This window comes from Staurois parvus, unplaced genomic scaffold (assembly GCF_062004578.1).
Source record: "Staurois parvus isolate SC_StPar_1 unplaced genomic scaffold, SC_StPar_1.0 ptg000362l, whole genome shotgun sequence".
In the NCBI taxonomy this organism is placed as follows: Eukaryota; Metazoa; Chordata; class Amphibia; order Anura; family Ranidae; genus Staurois; species Staurois parvus.
Window position 1 is genome coordinate 7842695 of NW_028318158.1, and position 21139 is coordinate 7863833.

The 21139-nt window shown below is 42.8% G+C and overlaps 1 protein-coding gene across 1 annotated transcript in view; it reads left to right on the top strand.

Moving 5' to 3' along the window:
• Positions 1-21139, top strand: part of DNAH14 (dynein axonemal heavy chain 14) — a 338071-nt gene that overhangs the window by 227330 nt on the left and 89602 nt on the right. Inside the window, exons 52-58 of the mRNA XM_089684997.1 lie at positions 1599-1766; positions 3623-3793; positions 7026-7199; positions 10475-10561; positions 11642-11839; positions 16400-16561; positions 19175-19366. Of these exons, the coding sequence (XP_089541123.1) occupies positions 1599-1766; positions 3623-3793; positions 7026-7199; positions 10475-10561; positions 11642-11839; positions 16400-16561; positions 19175-19366 (1152 nt within the window). The remainder of the gene's footprint in view (positions 1-1598; positions 1767-3622; positions 3794-7025; positions 7200-10474; positions 10562-11641; positions 11840-16399; positions 16562-19174; positions 19367-21139) is intronic.

Sequence of the window (21139 nt, forward strand, 5' to 3'; positions counted from 1 at the left end):
ACAAATATACAACAATAAAGGAAATCAAAGAAAAGACAGAATTTGTTGTCTCTGTACTTGTTCCAGATCAGAAAGTATTGAAGCCACTGGATGGCAAGATAGTCGGGGAGCTAGCATTTTCAGAAGAAGAGGAGAGAGTCTAGACATTTCTTCAGGCTTAATTTAAAATTAGCCTAGCGTAGGTGTAATGATCTTCTATTTGTCTGAATTCTCATAGCAGATTAACATTAGATGTAACATCTAAATTAAGTGGAGAATGAAAATACCAAATAAGGATTTTTGGCCAAAAATCTAATTTTCAGCAATTTCACATCTTCGATAAAATCAGTCTACAAGTGTTATAATTAGATCAGGTCCAGAAGATGTAACATTCACCATATTATGAATAGGAAAATGTTAGTGATACATGGATCTTCCATTCAAGAACAGGAAATCTTGAATAGTAAACTGTAATGAAAGTGACTTGATCCAGTAAACCTAAAGGTAAAAACTTTATAAGTATGGTGAAACATTCAGCTGGGTCCTGAGAGCAAGTAAGCTGCAAATGATCGGTGAACCATTTACAACCATTATAGAAATATGCAAAAATGCATCATTATAAAGAGAATAAAAACAACCGAACAAGGACCACACATACTCCCTGTCATAATTTAAAATGTTTTCTCCTTTAAAGATGAAGTTTAATCTGCTTATAGTTTGCTCTTGCTGGTTCCTCTTTCCTCCCCCATCAACATGCTATTTACATTTTAAACCAGTTCCCTTTTAGAGCAATTTTTTTTGTTTTTTGCATTTTTGGCTATACCCCCAGAACATTATATATTTTAAGAAAGCACAAGCCTTCTAAGATAAAAAGAGGAAAATAGATACCAAATGTGTCAAGCCTCGAAACTGCTTGCGCGCATGAAGTGTGAAACATTGAAGGTACCCAAAATTATCTATAGGCTGTGATTTAAGTGCTCTTACATGTTTACATTTTTATAAATGCGGGTGTAGACAGGGCGATGGAGTTGCTCTTGATTTAATTTTTTTGTTATTGTTGTTTAATTTTATTATAATGTTAGGGTTTTTTTTACTTTTTTCATTTGACTTTATTTCTTTGACAAGGGGCCTTACAAACCTTATGTGATAACATTGGGCAGGTGACATGTCCTTTTTTTGGAGACATCAGAGGTCGATGTCTTCCCTGCCCTCTGCTCTACATAGTTGAGCACTGGAGTGTGCTTGATCGGCTGTACACCGAGCTTTCTAGCCTGAATTTTGACAGCTGTGAACCAGAAGTGCTCACAGCTGAGCACTTCCGTGTCACAGTGTTCCATGTCAGGGAATGGATGCAAGCAGTGGTCCAGTCCTTAGGAGGAGTTATGCAAATTTCAAAATGCCTTGATGGTTGTATGTCAGTTTGGAGGAGTGGGGGATTCTAGGCAGACTGCATTTGTGTGCTGATCACTCTAGATAAACACCTACATGTGATGCCGAGACTTCATGATTGAAAGAACTGAAATTCAAAAAATAGCCTGAAGTTGAACTTGCATTCGCTTGTTTCTATTTTCACGTAACTGTGGAAATGTACTCTAATGCACATGCTTCTCTCTCATTAGGTACAGCTAGGTTCATTTCTGTTGAACCAGAACTTTTTAGCTGACATCCAGAAGTGCAGAGAGTTACTGTCATCCTGTGCAATAGCCATCTACTACAAGACGTGTCAGAGCTTATTGCCTACCCCCACTAAGTGTCACTACACCTTCAATCTCAGGGACCTGTTTAAGGTAACAGTCTACTTTCCTACTGCCCCACAAATATTCATTTCGCAGTTTTTATTTGTCCTGATGGCCTTACTGATACTAAAAGTTAGGGAGAAAGACAGAATTTTGAGTTGACAACTATCTAAGAGGAAATTTCCTCACTTTGTTAAGCTTTCGTCTCACTTCTTGTTGTGTTGACAGTACAGGAGGTGAAGGGAAATCTCTGAAATTATACACAAATGGCAAGGAAAACCCAACGTTGGTTTTAAAGGATAAGTTCACCTTTGGGAACATGTTACGTGCTCTACCTGTTTATAGGGTGGAACATGTAACATGTTCCCATTGCTGCAGCCACTGTACAATTTCCTCCCCTTGACAGATATACAGGGAGAAGTTCCCCATACTAGCTGTCACTTTTTAAAAAAAGCACGGCTGTGTGGGGAACCGCCCACACGGCCATTCAATTAATTTACAGTGTTCTGTGAATGAATGAACTACCTTAGCGGCTGTCGACTTGTAGTTCACAATGAACTACCATGGTGCTGTGGAGCGCCGTGGTAGTTCATTGAATTTTCCTGTCAGTGTATCTGTTTGTCCTTACATCACGTAGGGACGAACAGATATACTGACAGGTCTTCAGGAGACCTGCATGGCACCAGTGGTCTGCTGATAATAAATGCACATTTTTTTTACCTGCAAAAAAATGTGCATTTATTATCTTTGGTCAAAAAGGCGAACTTATCCTTTAACCATTACGTACTCTATCAAAGATAAAAAAGAAAAAAGAAGTTTAGGCTGTAGACATAGTTTTTAAGAGTTAGTTCATCTTTTCAGCAAAAATGAAAAGGTGAACTAACACCATACATCCTTAGTCCCACCTTCCCACCAGTCCCTGTGACCAATCAGAATCACTCTTTTCCATCCCGGAAGTGCTGTGGAATGAAGAGGGAGAAGAGCAGAGATTTTCAAATCTCCACACCACTGCGTGGGCTATGCTGATACTGACAGCTCTTCACCCATGGACATAAGTAGAGCAGGAACCATGGTGGGTAGGGAGGGTGTACACTGTTAGCTTACCTTTTCACATTTTCCTGTAAAGGTGAACTTACACTTTTAAATTGAACCTGTGTTTTGCTTATGCAAAGCAAAGCAAAAGATGCCCTTTGAGGATTGCACCCACGGTTGCCTTTATTTAATTTCCCTTTGCTCTGTTCACCAAAGAAAGCAAAGTGACATTATTGGTATTTACAGTTATGAGGAAGCATAGACTTACTGCACGTCCCCCCCATGCCAGGGCTTGTGCTTGGTAATTAATCACTCAGTCCCTAAGTGCTTTCGCATGGAAGCGGGAGAGAGTCCTCAACCTTGTGTAAGCTCCAAGTCAGCTTTTACAGGGCTTCTACTGTTCATTCCATGAAGCAACTGAGGACTGACAAGAAGATGGGTATACAAATCTGCAAGGTTAAAGCAAAGGTTAAATTTCAGTTAAACAAATTTCAGGAGACCTTGACTGAATATCACATATGATTACTGATATTCTCTTTTAAAACCTAGCAGGAATAGGGCCCGTGCATACGGGCTGGCTGAGCTTGTTCAGAATAAATGAGGCCATCTTTCCTCTGCCCTGGTATCAACAGATGTATACAAAAAAATAGACATTTTTCAGTTTTTTGCATATGCGCATACACTGTACTTGTGTTTACTATAGCACCTGTACTATAGCACCTGCTGCATTTGGGGTACCTGGGAGAAGGAAATATGGCTGCAATCATGCTCAACACTATCTTCTTTCTGAGTTTCATAATCAATTTTTCATCTGTGGTTAGTTTACACATAAAGTAATGGGATCCTCTTGAAACACTTCCATCAAACTCAAACAGGTCCTCCAAGGTTTGTTACAGGCAAGCGAATCCATTATTGTGACAAAGGAGATGGCGGCCCAGCTACTTATTCATGAAGCTACTCGTGTTTTTTACGATCGCCTTGTGGATCGAGGAGACAGAGATATCTTCTATCAGTGTGTGTCAGATGAACTGCACAATTATTTCAAGGTAAAAAAAGAATTAACTGGGAAGAGGGTGTCACTCTGGTGTAGTGGATATGCCTAAATTGTGCAGCGTTATGTTCAGGTATTTTTATAATTACAAAAGTACACCAAGTAACTAACCTTCATCGTGTTATTGATTAATTCAAACAGTAATTGACATAATTATTAATCTTTAAAAGCATATAGTTCCATATTATAGTCCATGTAACTTCCAGTATTTCACAAATTGATATAACTTATAATGGGTGTACAGAACACCAGGGATGGGTCCTGGATGGGAGATATGTGTCCCCATTATTTGGTTTGTGGTCCCTTGAAGAGGGATGAAAAAAATAATTGAGAGTACCCATGCAAGGTGAGGGGTTACAGGGTGATCCGGCAAAAGGAGAAAACTTGGTTTTCCCAGGATTGTTAAGTCCTGGTATGGGGCCTGGAATTGGGAAGCTTGGAGAAATTTTAATTGTTTGAAAGAAATCTTGCGAGCCAAAAAATTAAAATTCCTGTTGTTGGATCGCAAACCTCTAGCACATAACTACCAATGTGAAAACCGTAAAATAAAGATGAATAAAGTATTGCGCTCACAACCCTTCAATCAATACATATAAGCAATTAAAAAATGTGTATTGATAAACATGAATACTTGTACTTGTGAATCTATTTGAATCCACTCAAATAAACAATATGCATAAGACAGTGAAAAAGTGAACTAATAAATGAAATAAAGAATATATGAAAAAAATATAATTATATATAATAACGTCCCACAAAAAAGTGACTTTGTGCTGGGGAAATCTTCAATATCATAAAATCGGTGACTGCTTGTGCCTCCTCCCTCAAGTGAAGATATGCGCTCACCTCATAGATAGCCTGCAATTAGGCTATTAAAGCTTGCGGTTCACCTCCTTTGGAACCTACTTGATTAAGAACTCCTGTTTGTGAGATATCCATGGAATGCGACATGTACTATGGAAAAAATCTCCTCTCATGGGGTGCCACTCTAATGTCTTCCTGTCTCCATCCGGTTCTCCATAAACAAGAAAAATCCTGACATGGTGCTTTATCGTTTTAAAAGTTTTTAATTTGCTGACAGGTGGCACTCACATATATTCGTATAGTGGTAGTACAACTATTGTTCCAAACCGCCGCTGACTGTCGGAGCTGTGCGCTCGTGGTCCGGCAACCGGACTGACTCCCTCCGAGTGACGTATACAGTCCCACCCCTACGCGTTACGCCACTGGTCACGTGGCTTCATCAGGGGGATTTGATTGCTAATCAAAAATCCCTGATGAAGCCACGTGACCAGTGGCGTAACGCGTAGGGGTGGGACTGTATACGTCACTCGGAGGGAGTCAGTCCGGTTGCCGGACCACGAGCGCACAGCTCCGACAGTCAGCGGCGGTTTGGAACAATAGTTGTACTACCACTATACGAATATATGTGAGTGCCACCTGTCAGCAAATTAAAAACTTTTAAAACGATAAAGCACCATGTCAGGATTTTTCTTGTTTATGGAGAACCGGATGGAGACAGGAAGACATTAGAGTGGCACCCCATGAGAGGAGATTTTTTCCATAGTACATGTCGCATTCCATGGATATCTCACAAACAGGAGTTCTTAATCAAGTAGGTTCCAAAGGAGGTGAACCGCAAGCTTTAATAGCCTAATTGCAGGCTATCTATGAGGTGAGCGCATATCTTCACTTGAGGGAGGAGGCACAAGCAGTCACCGATTTTATGATATTGAAGATTTCCCCAGCACAAAGTCACTTTTTTGTGGGACGTTATTATATATAATTATATTTTTTTCATATATTCTTTATTTCATTTATTAGTTCACTTTTTCACTGTCTTATGCATATTGTTTATTGGAGAAATTTTAGGTGGGAAAGAGCCTCCAACTCTGACTACAGGGACTGTGGCCCTGAAAGGGTTAATCAGTATGCAAGAGATGGCTGAAAAGTGCAGTAACCAGCCAGTAGGTGTCTGGGAGTTGTGGGTTAGAACAGGTCATGCTTATGAGGAAGAGATGGTTGTTGTTTGTTGCTGAGACACTGTTGAGCTCTGGTGACCTTTTTGGTGGACTCAGAAACAGGTGGGGATTTTGAAAACCTGTTAAGGGACAGGTTTTAAGGGCTGTGAGCCAAAATCTTTGTGTGGTGTACCAGGAGTGTAGACTGTTTTGTGTATTTTTATGCTAAACTCAAGCTGTTTTGTTTACCTTTTTTTTTAAAAAAAACTGCTTTGCTTTTGGCAACACGGTTAGCAGGTGATCCCAGGCTCCCCCATATCACAGTAGTTTACAGGATTATGCTTGGAGCATTAGGGGTAGAAAATACATGCAACCTGTTTTATGAAGTATGGCATCCCCAGCTCGCATCTTAGGTGAACTGAACAGTTCAGAACAGTAAAACTTTCTATTCATTAAAACTTACTAAAGGTAATAGAAATCTGTACTAGGGGAAATAAAGTGGCTGTCCTTGCTGACGACCTTCTAAAAATGTCAGTTGTCTGGCTGTCTCATTCTCAGCTTTGCATCATTAACCTACAACAAGCATCTGAGAAGTTATTTCAGAGTGAACTAAAACTCCAGATCTGCATGCATGTTCTCCTGATCTGTTCCAGCTCAGTGAGAAGTTTTAAAGCCACTGGATTGGCATTATCCAGTGGCTAGGCCAGGTAGTTGGAATCTTTAGAAGATTAGGTCAGCAATGACTGCTCTCCAATTTCTCTCAATACAGATTTTCTTCAAACCCCAGAGGAACTGTCAATATAAATCTGCAAAATACATGCATTAAAACAAAAAAGCGTATAATATGTCCCATAGGTTTTTTCTAAAGTGTGGCCCCTGAAGAAAAGGGCTTCCTGTGTAGAAGAGGTAGCCTCTCTACAGAGGTCTGACATGCCCTCTTCTGAGTCACATCTGGATGTAATCAACAGGGGACATTAGCTTAGCGACTTGTAGAGCAGCTCTAGCTCTGACTCAGCAAGGGGTATGTCCATCCTCTTCAGAGACCACTCCTTCCAAGCAATGGTCCTTCTCTACAGCATGCTGTAGGGTTAGACTTTGTATTTTCACAGCCCAAACTCAATATTTGTCAAACTTAAAGGTAGGTAGGTAGATGGGGGCCTTGAATAACGTTTCCTAAAATCTTTGCAGTTCATGAGGTTAAGTGGGTTGGGGATGGGAAGATTGTTATTTTTCTTTAATCTTCAGTTGCACTTTAATTTGTTGTAGATTTCCTGGTCGAAAGAGAAGCTAATGAAAGAGCCAGTTCAGTTCGTAGACTTTCTAGAGACAAGCTCAACAGCGAAGAGTAGGGTGTACCGACCAGTCACCAACCAGAGACAGCTTGTATCTAAGCTGGATGAATACTGGATGAAGATGAGAATGAACTCCCCCAGCTCTGGAGTGAGTATCTTTCCCAAAGTTTTTCTCATCTTTTGTGGAATCAACTTTTTTAATGTACAGACAAAATAGCCCTCTGACACAGGACCTTCTACATAACAGGTAATCTGTGCTCCTCCTCAGCTTAGTTTGGCCATTCTCAATCCAACATTTTCATCCACTGTGAACACGTTTAGCATTGCTTGCAACATATGCAGTTGTAAAGGTTAAAGTTTTAAAGCCTCTAGTTTTTTCCTCTTATAGTGATAAACAGACATATTCAATGTTGTCAAGTTAAATGTAAAGAATATCTAAAATCAAGAACGCAAATTTAATATATTGCAGCTTACCAGTTATTAGATGATTTCACTTTTCAAAAAAAGGTTTTCTTTTTGAGGCTTTTCTTCCTGTATTTCCACCTGGTGATCCTGCCACTAACACACTTCCTGTGCTAGAGTGACAACATTCACTCACTTTGTTGTATCTATGGAGGAGCAGCATTGTTACCCTAGGACAAACTATAGAATGCCTCCTTCTCTCCTTATCTACACAACATAGAGGGGAGGGGTTCTGTAGTCCTCAGACATTGCTTGGAACAGGCAGAGTGTACAGGAAGTTATTAGCTGACAATATTTATGGCAGGATACGGGTCTGATGTATGGATCAGATCGCAATCTGACCCACATGCATGTACACACCATGATGCACATGGAAGTCTGTGCAGCCAGCTGTCTGTCATTGATTTGAGCAGGCTGTCTGTACAGGCTGCACAGAACACCTGTCTATCCAATGCTGATAAAGTGATTTGTTATATTTGTTGAGAAAGTGCAACAAAATACCTGTTTATCTTGCCAGAAATATTTTGCATCCCACGTGGATGAAAATAGCACTTCACACGGGTATATAGATCAGCATGCTTGTTTGGATGAGGCCTTAGGGCTAATGTGCACTGCAGCTGCTAAACTGATGTTCAAGAGCTGTTCAGTGCAGGGGCGGACTGACCATTTGGAAAACTCGGGCACTGCCCGAGGGCCCGGGGTCAGTAGGGGGCCCCATGAGATGCCCCTGGTACCTTTTTCATAGGCTTTTTTGAGTTTGGACAAGGACACAGGAGCCCCATGATCCGTATTTGCCCGGGGGCCCCATGAGTTGTCAGTCCGCCCCTGGTCAGCGTTTTTTTCAGCAGCCCCTGAACTCTCCCTAACGTTTTCCTATGTGTCCATGTACACATAGTCGTTTACAGTCATTTACAGGCAGTTGAGTTTAGTCGTTTTTTTAACACACCAAACTTTCATTCAGGAGTAGATTTTACTGGTGTTTCAAACGCTTGTAAACACGGTTAACCGTCACCATGTCATCAGTAATGCATGCAAAGTGTTTTCCATGTATTCAAATGGACCCGGTACACCAGTGCAGTCAGTTCCAGGTTTTGCATGAAGCAAAAAATGGTAGAACGTGCCGCATTATGCTCATGATGGAATCCATAGTGAATACAACCAGAAAAGACAGGTCATCTTAACACATACTGCTCTCTCTGCTTCTGCTCTCTCTATTCCTCTCAAAATGTCTGAAATAGTTAATTTTTTACTATTTTTCAGTGCATTCTGGGCATTTGGGAAGGTCTCCTGAGGTTATCTTTTAAAAACGCTTCTAAACGCAAACACATAAACGCGGTATGCAAACGCGGCTAAATAGACGTTTTTTAACCTACATTTTCCAGCAGTCAGTTTCTATCGTTCAGAAACTGTACATGAGCCCATAGGGTCTAACTGTTCATTTATGTTGGAATAGACCTTAACTGAATTGGCCTCTGTTTGCACTGCCTGTCCGCATGCTTGTCCTCACTTGTCTGATATCAGTGTCCAGACCTCTCATTTTTCTCTTTTTTGCTATTCAGTACTTTCCATATGCAAGTGATGCATCCTTATGTTTTCATTAGACCATGAGAGACAGATTTATACAATGTGGCGCTATATGTTCCATAAGGCAAGCTGTATAAAGGCAGCTTATTTATTTTGAATGGATTCGCAGTGCACCGTAACATACAAAACATGACTCAGACATGACTTTAACACAGCATGCAGATGCATTGCCTGCTACTGTAGTTGTGTATGATGTGCCATTCTAAATGAATGGCATTGCAAGACACTGTACCATAGCACTGCAGTGTGAATGGTGCCTGAAGCTTTGTACGTATGGGCTTCAGTTTATTTAAAAGCAATGTATACAGCTAGCTATTACTCAGCACTTTAAACAAGTGGCCTTTCAGTAAACTTCAGTAGTATTTGGAAATTGTTGAAAGCCTTCTAGGAGTTTGTATTCAGGGACAACTGTCACTCCCATTATGATCTATTTTCAACATCCCCAAACTGAAGCTTTAAGTGCCTTTTCACACCTGCCCAGTCCACTGCAGTGCGTTATATGCGCACACATTAACGTGTGTTGCACTAGGACAGCCTATTCATTTGTATGGGCTCCTCAACACACTGCAACAAAAAAAAAATCATGCATTCAGCATTTTCAGCAATGCAGCACACAGCAATGCACTTTAATATGTGGCCATATGTTGCAATGCGCTACAAACTAAGTATGCTTTGAAGGTGTGTTAGGGTACCATTCAGAGTGCTGCCAGATTACACCAAAGTGCATAACGCATGTTACTATAATGGTGTGAATGGTCTCTAAAGCTTCATGGAAGCTGCTATTCTTATATTTTGAATAGCTAACCGTGTACACTAGGACACTATAAACAGCTTTAACTGATACACGTGATGAGAATATTGGACGAATAATCGTCAGGGTTTTTTTTGTATGCTAGTCTCCATATTTAAAATGAAGAGGTTACTGAAGTTAAGAAAATTCTTGTATCACAGAATAAAAATTCGTAAGTGAAGTAATGCATTGCATTGTACTTGTATTTTCGATCAAAAACTGTACTGATTAAATGAAAATTGTGCAATCTGGTATTGTACGAGAAAAATGTTCGTGCTTGTCCCTTCAGATAATTTCACACGACCTGTCCTGATCAGCTCTTTAAAGCTGTGTACTAACGATCAGTCCTATCATATGATCACTTCGAAAGCAGTATTTTTCATACGATTTTCTGATCATGTGTACAAGGCTTTAGACAGTGCAAAAAGCTATAGTAATGCACAAAGTGCAAAAATACTGAACTGAAAATAAACTGTCATCACACTGAATGCTCTGTGCATTTCGCATATCATTCCAGTGAGCATACAGTGGATGGATATACAGTACTTGTGCCTATACTAAATCTGCTTTCTGTTTCATTTACACAGGATACATATGTATTCTTTGCTGAAGCTGTCCAGCACGTCATAAGAGCAGCTAGAGTCTTCAGACAACCGGGAGGTCATATGATGCTGGTAATGATAATGTTTATTGTACATCAATTTATCTTGGGATATGTACCGCTCAGATAAACAATAACAATTTCCAATTTTAATGTTTTTACCATAGAGTAAATGAGGAGCAAAATCAATATTAGACCTAATTTGAAGAATAGCTGCCATGTGTAAAGATCCCAATTAATATATCCTGCCAAGATACTGAACAGTGGCATTGTTCAGTCTTAAACAATAGGGACAAAGAACATTAATTCTAGCAAACATTGTCACAAGCTTGAGCAGATTTCTTGAAGTTCATTTTAGTGGAGCTCCCTCCTGTTAAGCACAGAAGAAAGATTAAAGCCTAAATTTGGACTCTGAGTCACTCCTCGTTTGTGTTCCAACTTAAAGGAAAAGTATGGCCAAAGCTCTTTTGGCCATACTTCTGTGAGTTACAGGACTGCAGTTAGTTCTGCACTCTTTGTATTTCAATGGTTTTTATTAATTAATAACAATTAACACAGAAGCAACAAATCACGCCCACGCAGGGGCTATCAATTGCACATAGAAGAAATAGAAAATTAAAGAAATCAGTGCTCTAACACCAACAGGGCAAAAGATCGCCCACGCAGGGGCTATCAATGGCACTTAGTTCTGCACTCTTTGGACCTAGACTTTAGACTGCTGATGTCACAGAGCCGGTCCAAGCTCCTTTAGGGATCCCAACAATACTGTTGAGATCTGCCAAGATGCCTGACCAGCAGATGGCTCAGCCTATCAGCATGCCGGTGCAAGCCTGAGCCAACCACTCCCACCCCCTGCACAACCCAGCACGCCAGTGAGCAGTGGAGGGGAAGAGCAGAGAGCGAGTGTCTGATAGTCACCGCTCTCTGCTCACTGAAGACCTCAGGTCCAATCCTCCAGTAAGCTAACATTTCTTCTGTTGCTGGACCCCGTCTCTCTGAAAAGTGTTCACATTATGGGAAAAACACTGTATCGTGACCACTGGGTGCTCTTCTACATCCAATGTATGTATTTACTTGTCTTGTACTATCTTCAAAAAAATTCCAATCTATGATACTTATAATTTAATAACACTGTGATGATCTGTTTGTGCAGGTTGGACTGGACGGAACAGGGAAATTAAGCAGTGCAGCCTTGGCCTGCTACATATCAAATTGCAAGCTCTTCCGGTTGTCCATAACGCAGAGTTACAGCCACACGGAATTCAGGGAGGAGCTGAAGAAAATATTCAAGGAAGCTGGACTGCAAGGCAAGAACGTGGTACTCCTCATTAGAGGTTCTGACATCATTAAGGTAAAATGTCATCCATCAAATTATATAGTTTAGCCAGGTCCTCCTAAAGCAGGCATGTCCAAAGTCCGGCCCGCGGGCCATTTACGGCCCGAGGGTCGGTTTAATACGGCCCTCCATGTCAGTGTGTCAGTGTGTCTTATGGAGCGAATATGGAGCGGCCGGTCCGGTATTTCCACCGCGGCCATGTCAGAATACCGGGCCGGCCGCTCAGCTCTGCAGCGGGACCTTACCTGTTCCTCTATCTAGCGGTGCGCTGTCTTCCCGGCTTCTGTAGTGTGGGCGCTGGGCATGACAGCCGGGTGCCAAGTGCGCATGCGCAAGAAGCGGTGCTTTTTGTGAATGGTAAGGCGGTACCTGGGACACATGACAGATCCCAGAAGCCGCCGGACCAATCACAAAGCGCAAGTGCTTCTCGCTCATGCGCACTGGGCACCCGGCTGTCATGCCAAGCGCCATTACAGAAGCCGGGAAGACAGCGCGCGGCTGGATCGAGGAACAGGTAAGATCAAAGAACAACTGCGGAAGTAAGAGCGGGTACCTGTCAAATTCAGGTACCCGCTCCCCACCTCCCCAAAGGTCAGCAGTCATCTGTACTGTCCGCAGTCTCTGGTCATCCCTGTGCTGTCCGCAGTCTCTGGTCATCCCTGTGCTGTCCGCAGTCTCTGGTCATCCCTGTGCTGTCCGCAGTCTCTGGTCATCCCTGTGCTGTCCGCAGTCTCTGGTCATCCCTGTGCTGTCCGCAGTCTCTGGTCATCCCTGTGCTGTCCGCAGTCTCTGGTCATCCCTGTGCTGTCCGCAGTCTCTGGTCATCTCCTGTACTGTGTCTGCAGTCCATTAGTTCAGAATTTTTTTTTTCCTGTTTTCTGCCTCTAAAACCTAGGTGCGTCTTATGGTCAGGTGCGTCTTATACGGCGAAAAATACGGTAACTTGGCATAAAATAATTTATTTGCATTTAATTGTAATGGTTCAAAGAATGTTTGGAAAAATGTTCGGCCCTCCACCATGTTCACTTCATCCAATCTGGCCCTCTTTGAAAAAAGTTTGGACACCCCTGTCCTAAAGCAACATCTTTTCTAATTTTGCATACATAGCAAGTAATGCTGAATAGAGAATGACCAAAATCCACCAAGTTCTAATTCAATTCAGCTTTAAAATGTTTGGAATACTGATGTTCACTATGAGGGGTAGGCAACCATTGAGAGGTGGAGATCTACTTGAACAATATGAAAGCGATCAAAGATCACCGAGATTCAGTGCTATTTAAAAAAAAAAAAAAAAAAGAAATTAACTATCAAGGACTAAGTAAATAGTAAGGAAAATGTTTTATTTTTTACAATTTTATTTTTTATTATTTTTTACAATTTGTTTTTAGAAGCCTTGTTGAAAGGGGAGCACATGGGTGGCCAGGCAAAAGAAAAAAAGAGGAAGGAACAAGGACAGGAGGGGCAGCAGGGGAGGCATTTACTAGAAACAATCCCCTGGATGTTCCTCCTGTAGAAGCTGTACGCTGGTGGGAGGGAGGAGATGCTGGCTTTCAGCTGCTGCAGGAGGAAAATAAAGGGGAAAGTCCGAAGACAGGTATTTTACAAATCTAAATTCCCAACACCCAAAGGCAGCTGCCTATGCAGCCTTATTATGCTGGGTACCAGCATAAGGCTGCTTAGGCAGCTGCCTTAGGGTGCCATGGTGAGTGGCGGTAAAATCCTTATACCCCGTCACTTTCTGGGAATTCAGATTTTTAAAATACCTGTCCATGGGAGGGAAGGGGGGGGCGGCAGAGGACACTGCTGGGGGTTGATGGGAAGGGGGGCCAGAGGTCACTGCTTTGGGGGAAAGGGGACACTATTGTGGGGGCGACGTGGAGGATGGTAGGGGACACTTTCCCCCGCAGCAGTGTCCTCTGCCTCCCTCCTCTTCCCTCGCATAGCAGTGTCCTCTGCTTTCTTAACATCACCCTCCAGATATAAGCAGTATCCTACGTGTGTACACAGGAGAGAGTGGAAGGCAACACAGTTCTGGATGGAGGGCAGGAGCTGCCAGAATTACTTTTCATATTAACAAACTGGTGATTGGTTGGTAGGACAACCCTAGAAACCAATCATCTGCGGGTTAACTTAAAAAATTAATTTGGCCAGCTTCTCGTCATGCCCTTCGTTCTGAGCTGTGCTGCCTCCCGCTATCCGCTGTGCACTGAGGATGACAGCAACGGAGGAGCCTGGGGGGGAGAAGGGCCGGCAGCTAAAAGGTGGGGGTCAGCAGTGCAGGGACCTGTTCATGGTCTACCTGTCACCTGTCCACTACCGACAGACCATGATTGGCAGTTTGCTGGTCCCCGTTCTATAGCCTCGCAAAGCAAAAAAAACAATCTTATCTCACCTCACATGTGGCGGTGAGAATAATCCCCTGGATCAATCAAACTACTTAGTATTTAATCACTACTAACAAATGAACTGCCTTTTACTGTGATTAATGGCTCATCTACACATGAGATTTAATTTCTTGTGAATAAGGTTTAACCCCTTCTTGACAAGGACCTGATTTACATTTAATGTATTTAAAGGGTTATTATTCGGAAACATCTTGCAACTGGTAACTGTATGGAGTAAAAAATATACATACGGATAATATTTCCAGATATGGATTAGTTTTTTTATTTCACATGCCTTATTTATAATTTTCTCCACATTTATATGCAGACCAAGCTGTCCATCAAAAGTGACAGTTATAAGGACTGGGAAAAACCATATATGCTTACAATGGTCAACTTATATAGTGTAAAATAAAGCTATGGGCAAAATTATAATGACATATACTATATTGCCAAAGGTATTGGAACACCCATCCAAATCATTGGATTCAGGTTCCAATCACCTCCATGGCCACAGGTGTATAAAATCAAGCACATAGGCATGCAGGCTGCTTCTACAAACACTTGTGAAAGAATGGATCGCTCTCAGGAGCCCAGTGAATTCAAGCGTGGTACCATGATAGGTTACCATCTGTGCAATAAGTCCATACGTGAAATTTTCTTGCTACTAAACATTCCACGGTCAACTGTTTGTGGTATTATAACAAAGTGGAAGCAACTGGGAACAACAGCAACTCAGCCACGTAAAATGACAGAGTGGGGTCAGTTCATGGTGAAGTGCACAGTTCGCAGATGTCGGCAACTGTCTGCAGAGTCAATAGCTAAAGACCTCCGAACTTTGTGTAGCCTTCAGAGTAGCACAATAACAGTCGTAGAGAGCGTCATGGAATGGGTTTCCAAGGCTGAGCAGCTGCATCCAAGCCTTACATCATCAAGTGCAATGCAAAGTGTTGGATGTAGTGGTATAAAGCACGCTGACACTTTACTCTAGAGCAGTGGAGATGTGTTCTTTGGAGTGACAAATCATGCTTCTCTGTCTGGCAATCCGATGGGCGTATCTGGCTTTGGCAGTTGTCAGGAGAATGGTACATGCCTGACTGCTTTGTGCCAAGTGTAAAGTTTAGTGGAGGGAGGATTATGGTGTGGGGTTGTTTTCCAGGGGTTGGGCTTGGCCCCTTAGTTCCAGTGAAGGGAACTCTTAAGGCGTGAGCATACCAAGACATTTTGGACAATTTCATGCTCCCAGCTTTATGGGAACAGTTTGGGGATGGCTCCTTCCTGTTCCAACATGACTGCGCACCAGTGCACAAAGCAAGGTCCATAAACACATGGATGAATGAGTTTGGGATGGAGGAACTTGGCTAGTCTGCACACAGTCCTGACCTCAACCGTATAGAACACTTTTGGGATGTATTAGAGCGAAGACTGCGAGCCAGGCCTTCTCGTCCGACATCAGTGCCTGACCTGACAAATGTGCTTCTGGAAGAATGGTCAAACATTCCCATAGACACCCTCCTAAACCTTGTGGCCAGCCTTCCCAGAAGAGTTTAGGTTGTTATAGCTGCCAAGGGTGGGCCAACTCAATATTGAGACCTATGGACTAAGACTGGGATGCCATTAAAGTTCATGTGCATGTAAAGGCAGGCTTCTCTATACTTTTGGCAATATAGTGTATGTGATAGTCTTTTGCTAGAATTGACACAGCAGTTTTTGTATATCTGAGTCCTGCCTGTGCTATTGTTTCATTACTTGTTGATCTGGGCAGTAGATCTGTCATCTTACCTCTTCCTAAAACAACACGGTTTCTTCTGCAGTAGAATCACAAAGCATTGTTGTCACCTTTTGGACAGGGTAGTCTAAAGTACATATAGGAAATGGTTAGAAACTCTAAAGTCTTTATCGAGGCCCATGTCCCCTAAGGGGAAAGTGAAGGGAAATCTCCCTACTGTGAAACAGATGGCAAAAACACAGACAAAATATCATTTTTCCCTTCTCTATTTAAAATGAAAACCTTTCTGGCTTAAGATAAGTCTGGGATACAGGGGTCAACAGAGACACTATTCATTTTATGTGTCCTGTTTGATAACTTTTCAAGAGTCCTCATTATCTGCTCTTCAGGTTCCAACCAAAAAGATTTACTTTAGGCACTGGACAACTACTGTATATACTCTAAACTTTTGTCTTTGCACAGGATTCTTTCCTAGAGGATATAAACAGCATCCTGAACTCGGGAGAAGTTCCTGACCTGTTTGACAAGGAAGAACTGGATGGTCTCTTTGTGGAGCTCCAAACAGACGCTGTAGAGGCCAACATGTCTGACAGTGCAGAGTCTATGCTGACATTCTTCCTGCAGGTAGATCAAACCTCTGTTTAGAGGTGGGATTAATGTTGATTCAATGCTGTACATAGATGATGGGTGTCTGAAGGGAAGGTTGGAGTTCAGCCTTATAATCAGTCTTTCACAGTTGTACAGGCTCCTCTCCTATACTGAAACTGCTTATTTCCACACTGTTAATTACAAGCTGCTACAAGTCAGCTAAAGTTTGCCTTGTTCCCTAATTAGAAAACATCTATCCTTTTCTTCCCCAGCCTTACTGTCCCTGGCCATCCTTTAATTTAATTGCATTGGAGTTCTTTCAATCATGGCAGCTTAGCATCACATGTGAGCGTGACCTAGGGCAGTCTTTTTCAACCAGGATGCCTGTGTTTTTCAGGGGTGCCTTGGCAAAATGCCTAATTGGTTGAAATTGCCCAAAAATTGTGTACAAACCAACAGGTGGATCAAACATGCTGATTTGTTACACAACGCCACAGGTTTTTATTAATCAACATTAAAACCTTTGGCACTGTGCTGGCCAGCTGCCAGCGTCCTAACAACCACTGACACCATGGGTTGATAAGGACATCAGGCACCTACACAGCATCTTTGTTTGACCCCCCTCTGACAGCATTGGGGTCACGTTAGCTGCATGGGGGAAGGAAATGTAGAAGAAGAAATGCTGGAATACTAATCATTACCAGTGTACAAAAGTATATTTGTTTTGAAAGAATAAATTAGCTTTAATGTTGGGTATCTGGCATGTGTAGATGTTGCTGCAATATGTAAAACTATAAGTTTTCTTTTTTACATTTTAGAATGGGTGCCTTCAAAATTGTTTATATTTTAAAAGGGTGCCTTGACTGCAAAAAGGTTGGAAAACATTTACCTAGGGCAACAGGGGCATACTAATGGGAGTGCAAGGGGTGTGGTCTGTCCCGGTTGCACACTTGCTGGGGATGCTTCTGCCATCTGCCATTTCTTTTTTTTGTGTTGCACAGTGGTGCCCTGCACCACCGTGCAACTCATAAAAAAGTTTCAGACGGATGCAGCACCCCCAATGAGTCCACAACCACTGCTTAAGTGACAGCAGCTCTTAGAATGGGAGGAAGTCTCTTTCCTTCTTCAGTCATACAGGACTTTCTCTCACTCTGAGCTCCCACTGGCTGGTGAGTTGAGGGAAGGAGAGTGGGGCCCCTGTTCTGAAGATTCTGTACCTCGGGGGAAAGGGGTTGTGTGACAGATCTAACCGGGGCAGGGGATTTTGGCTATGGCAGCTTGGGACTCTTGTTGGGGAAATTGTCATGGGACCCTGTCTTCAGGAGCAATCTGTAGTGGCGTTTGGAGGAAATCATGGATTACAAAGACCAGATGCTGAACATCTCAGAAGTTCTCTGGGCACAGGAAGATTTGGAGTTTCTAGCCATTCAGGAATTTGAGCTGGAGATCGCCTATAGACGACTGCTAGACGCTGCTCTGCAGCAGGGTTGGGCTCCCTTTGCCTGAAGCTATCGAGGTACCAGCCAACAGCTCTGAAATCTCACCTTGAAAAATCTGTTTCTGCACAGGACGAGCTTGGATGGAGGAATGATTCTGCCCAGCAGCCAGATGAGGGTACTGGAGATGGAGCTCATCTCTCCAGCAGCAGTTCAAGGACCTGGGACAGAAGGAAGCTGCCCTTACTCCTCAGCCACAGAGCCCAGAAAGCATGGATTTAATTGGATTTTCATTGGAGGATGCAACATTTACTGAGCTTCCAGAGCTACATGGAGCCTGGGCAGGGCAGCCCTTCTCCACAGCAGTAGTCCGATACAGTGGAACTCCTAACCCCTGCTGAAGCTCTGGCAGCAGGGCAGAGTACTGCCAGTCTCTGCCCATACACAGTCCCAGCAGAAACGCTGGCAACAGGGTCTACTACCTCTGCCCAACACCTATAGTAACATGGGAACCTCAGGGAGAAGTAGTCAGTGTTTCATCTCATTTTTATCCATCATCACAGACTGATCCGCTCTCCCTATCTGATCAGAGGCTGAACTGACCGGGAGAAGCAGACAAAATCTCCGGTCTCCTCCATGGGCCATAATCAGTAGGTAGAAGGCTAGTCCCTAGTTCCCTCCAAAAGCCCCTGCCCCGTTTGGGTCTGTCACAGGTTATATGTTCTTAGAGAGTCTGCACTGGGGAAAGGGGGGTAGTTGTCTCTACTGAGGATTTTGTACTGGGGGAAAGGGGATGTAGCACCCTCCTAGCTAGGTTAATAACAGTTTTAGGTAACTTTAGTTTTTGACTGTATATTGTTGCCTTGGGATAACTAATGATGTAAGATCTGCCCAATAAGGACACAACCAAGAGTTAAAACCTGATGGAGGTTCTAACCCTTCTCCATTCTATCCAAAACTACAAAAAGTGTAAGTTGCCATATTTTATGGCCCATCGTGCACATCACTGGGTATAAACTGACTGAGCTGTTTGCCATTTCGTTTTTTTTTTTTTTTGTATGTCCTCATTATACAATATCAGACATGGATCTGATTGCTGTTGATCAGATCTTTAGTAATTTTAGTGCCTCCCCATCCTTGTCTTTCCCCATTTTGAAAATCAGAGTATTATGCAACATTAATGTGACATTACAAAACCTCTCCTTGGCTGCAGCGGGTTCGTTCAAAGCTACATGTGGTCCTTGCCCTGAGTCCTGCAGGACAGACATTACGTGAACACTGCAGATCTCACCCATCTCTGGTCAACTGCTGTACTATAGACTGGTATGACGAGTGGCCGGAGGAAGCCCTCTGCAGTGTGGTCAACAGTTACATCACACAGCATCATCTGCTGCAAGACAATCAGGTGAGCTTTCCTATCCATTTGTGCTTTCATTAGAGATATACTCACCCAAAAATGAATGTATCCATTAAGGGTTAAGATTGGTGGATTTAGTCTTTTTGCATTTCTCAGAAACGTCAGCTGCAGCTTCTCTCAGATTGAGATCCCAATCAACTATGCCCCTTACTCCCACCTAATATATTACTCCTTCTGCTGAAACAAAGGGCTCTCATTTCCTTCTGCTTTGTCAATAATGTAAAATAATCCAACTGGTAGACCACCGTGTATTGACCATATAAGGTGTGAGGAACAGAGGACTCTCATTTCCTACTGCTTTCTCCATAATGTAAAATATGCTGGAGCTGGGAACTCATGAGGGGGAAATTGAAATCTCTTGTCCCTCTTTCCTTCTCATTTATCCCTCAATTTGGTCTGCTCTATATAGTTGTATATAAAATGCACTTGTTATCTTTCAAAAAGTGTTTCCCAGTGCTAAACCTTTCATTCAATTTCTAAATAGCTGCATTTGTACATTTCAACAGCCAGGAATTGTATTGGAAAAAAGAGCAATTGTGGGTTTAGCTAATCTTTTTTCTTAAATAATTTTCCTTTAACCACTTGGTAACCGCGCAGTTACCCAGTTCTGGGAGGGCGTCATATGACGTCCTCCCAGAAAGCGCCCGCCTGCATGCCCCCAGGGGAGTGCACTTGGCGATCTCCATGATCGCTGTGTCCTATGGACACCGCTGATCATGTGATGAGGTAAAAGGCCAATCACAGCAGTCTTTTACCACGTGATCAGCTGTGTCCAATGACACAGCAGATCATGAAGTAAATACTGTTAACGGTTTTCGGCAGCACTTTCCTCATGCTATCACATGAGGAAAGCATGAGGAAAGTACTGCCGACAACCTGCAGCTGTCGCAGAGCACCTCGGCACTGATCATCAGGTTACTGATGATCAGTGCCCTGCAGTGCCTCCCACCAGTGCCCAGCAGTGCCCCCCATCAATACCCCCCCAGCAGTGCCACCACCCAGCAGTGCCACCCATCAGTGCTACCCAGCAGTTGCACCCATCAATGCCACCCATCAGTGCTGCCCATCAGTGCCATCAGTCAGTGCTGCCAGTCAGGGCTGTGCCCATCAGTGCCGCCTATCAGTGACCATAATTGCTGCATATCAGTGCAGCATCATCAGTGCCTCCTCATCAATGCCCACCAGTGCCGCCTCATCAGTGCCCATCAGTGCTGCCTATCCCTGCCACTTCATCAGTGCCCATCAGTGCTGCATATCAGTGCAGCCTCATCAACGCACATCAGTGAAGGAGAAAAATTACCTGTTTGCAAAATTTTATAATAGAAACAAAGAAAAAAAAATTTTTTCTAATTTTTTTGCTTTTTTTTTTGTTTATAGTGCAAAAAATAACCCCACCCCAGTGGCAATTAAATACCACCAAAAGAAAGCTCTGTGTGTGTGAAAAAAATTATAAAAAGTTCATATGAGTACAATGTTGCATGACCGCGCAATTGTCATTCAAAGTGCAACAGCACTGAAAGCTGAAAATTGGCCTGGGCACGAAGGGGGTAAAAGTGCTCGGTAGGCAAAAGGTTAAGGAGGTGTGGCAGGGGGAGTGTCGTATGCCTACATACTTTTGCTATTAGGTGTCCCTCTTTCCCATCTCAAAAGGTTGGGAGGTATGCTAAGGACCTGATTTCAGCACTTGCTGTTTTATTCCAAAGACCAATAACTTTTCATTCCTTAATTAAGTTTTTACAGGGTATCTCCCATGTGGCTCTC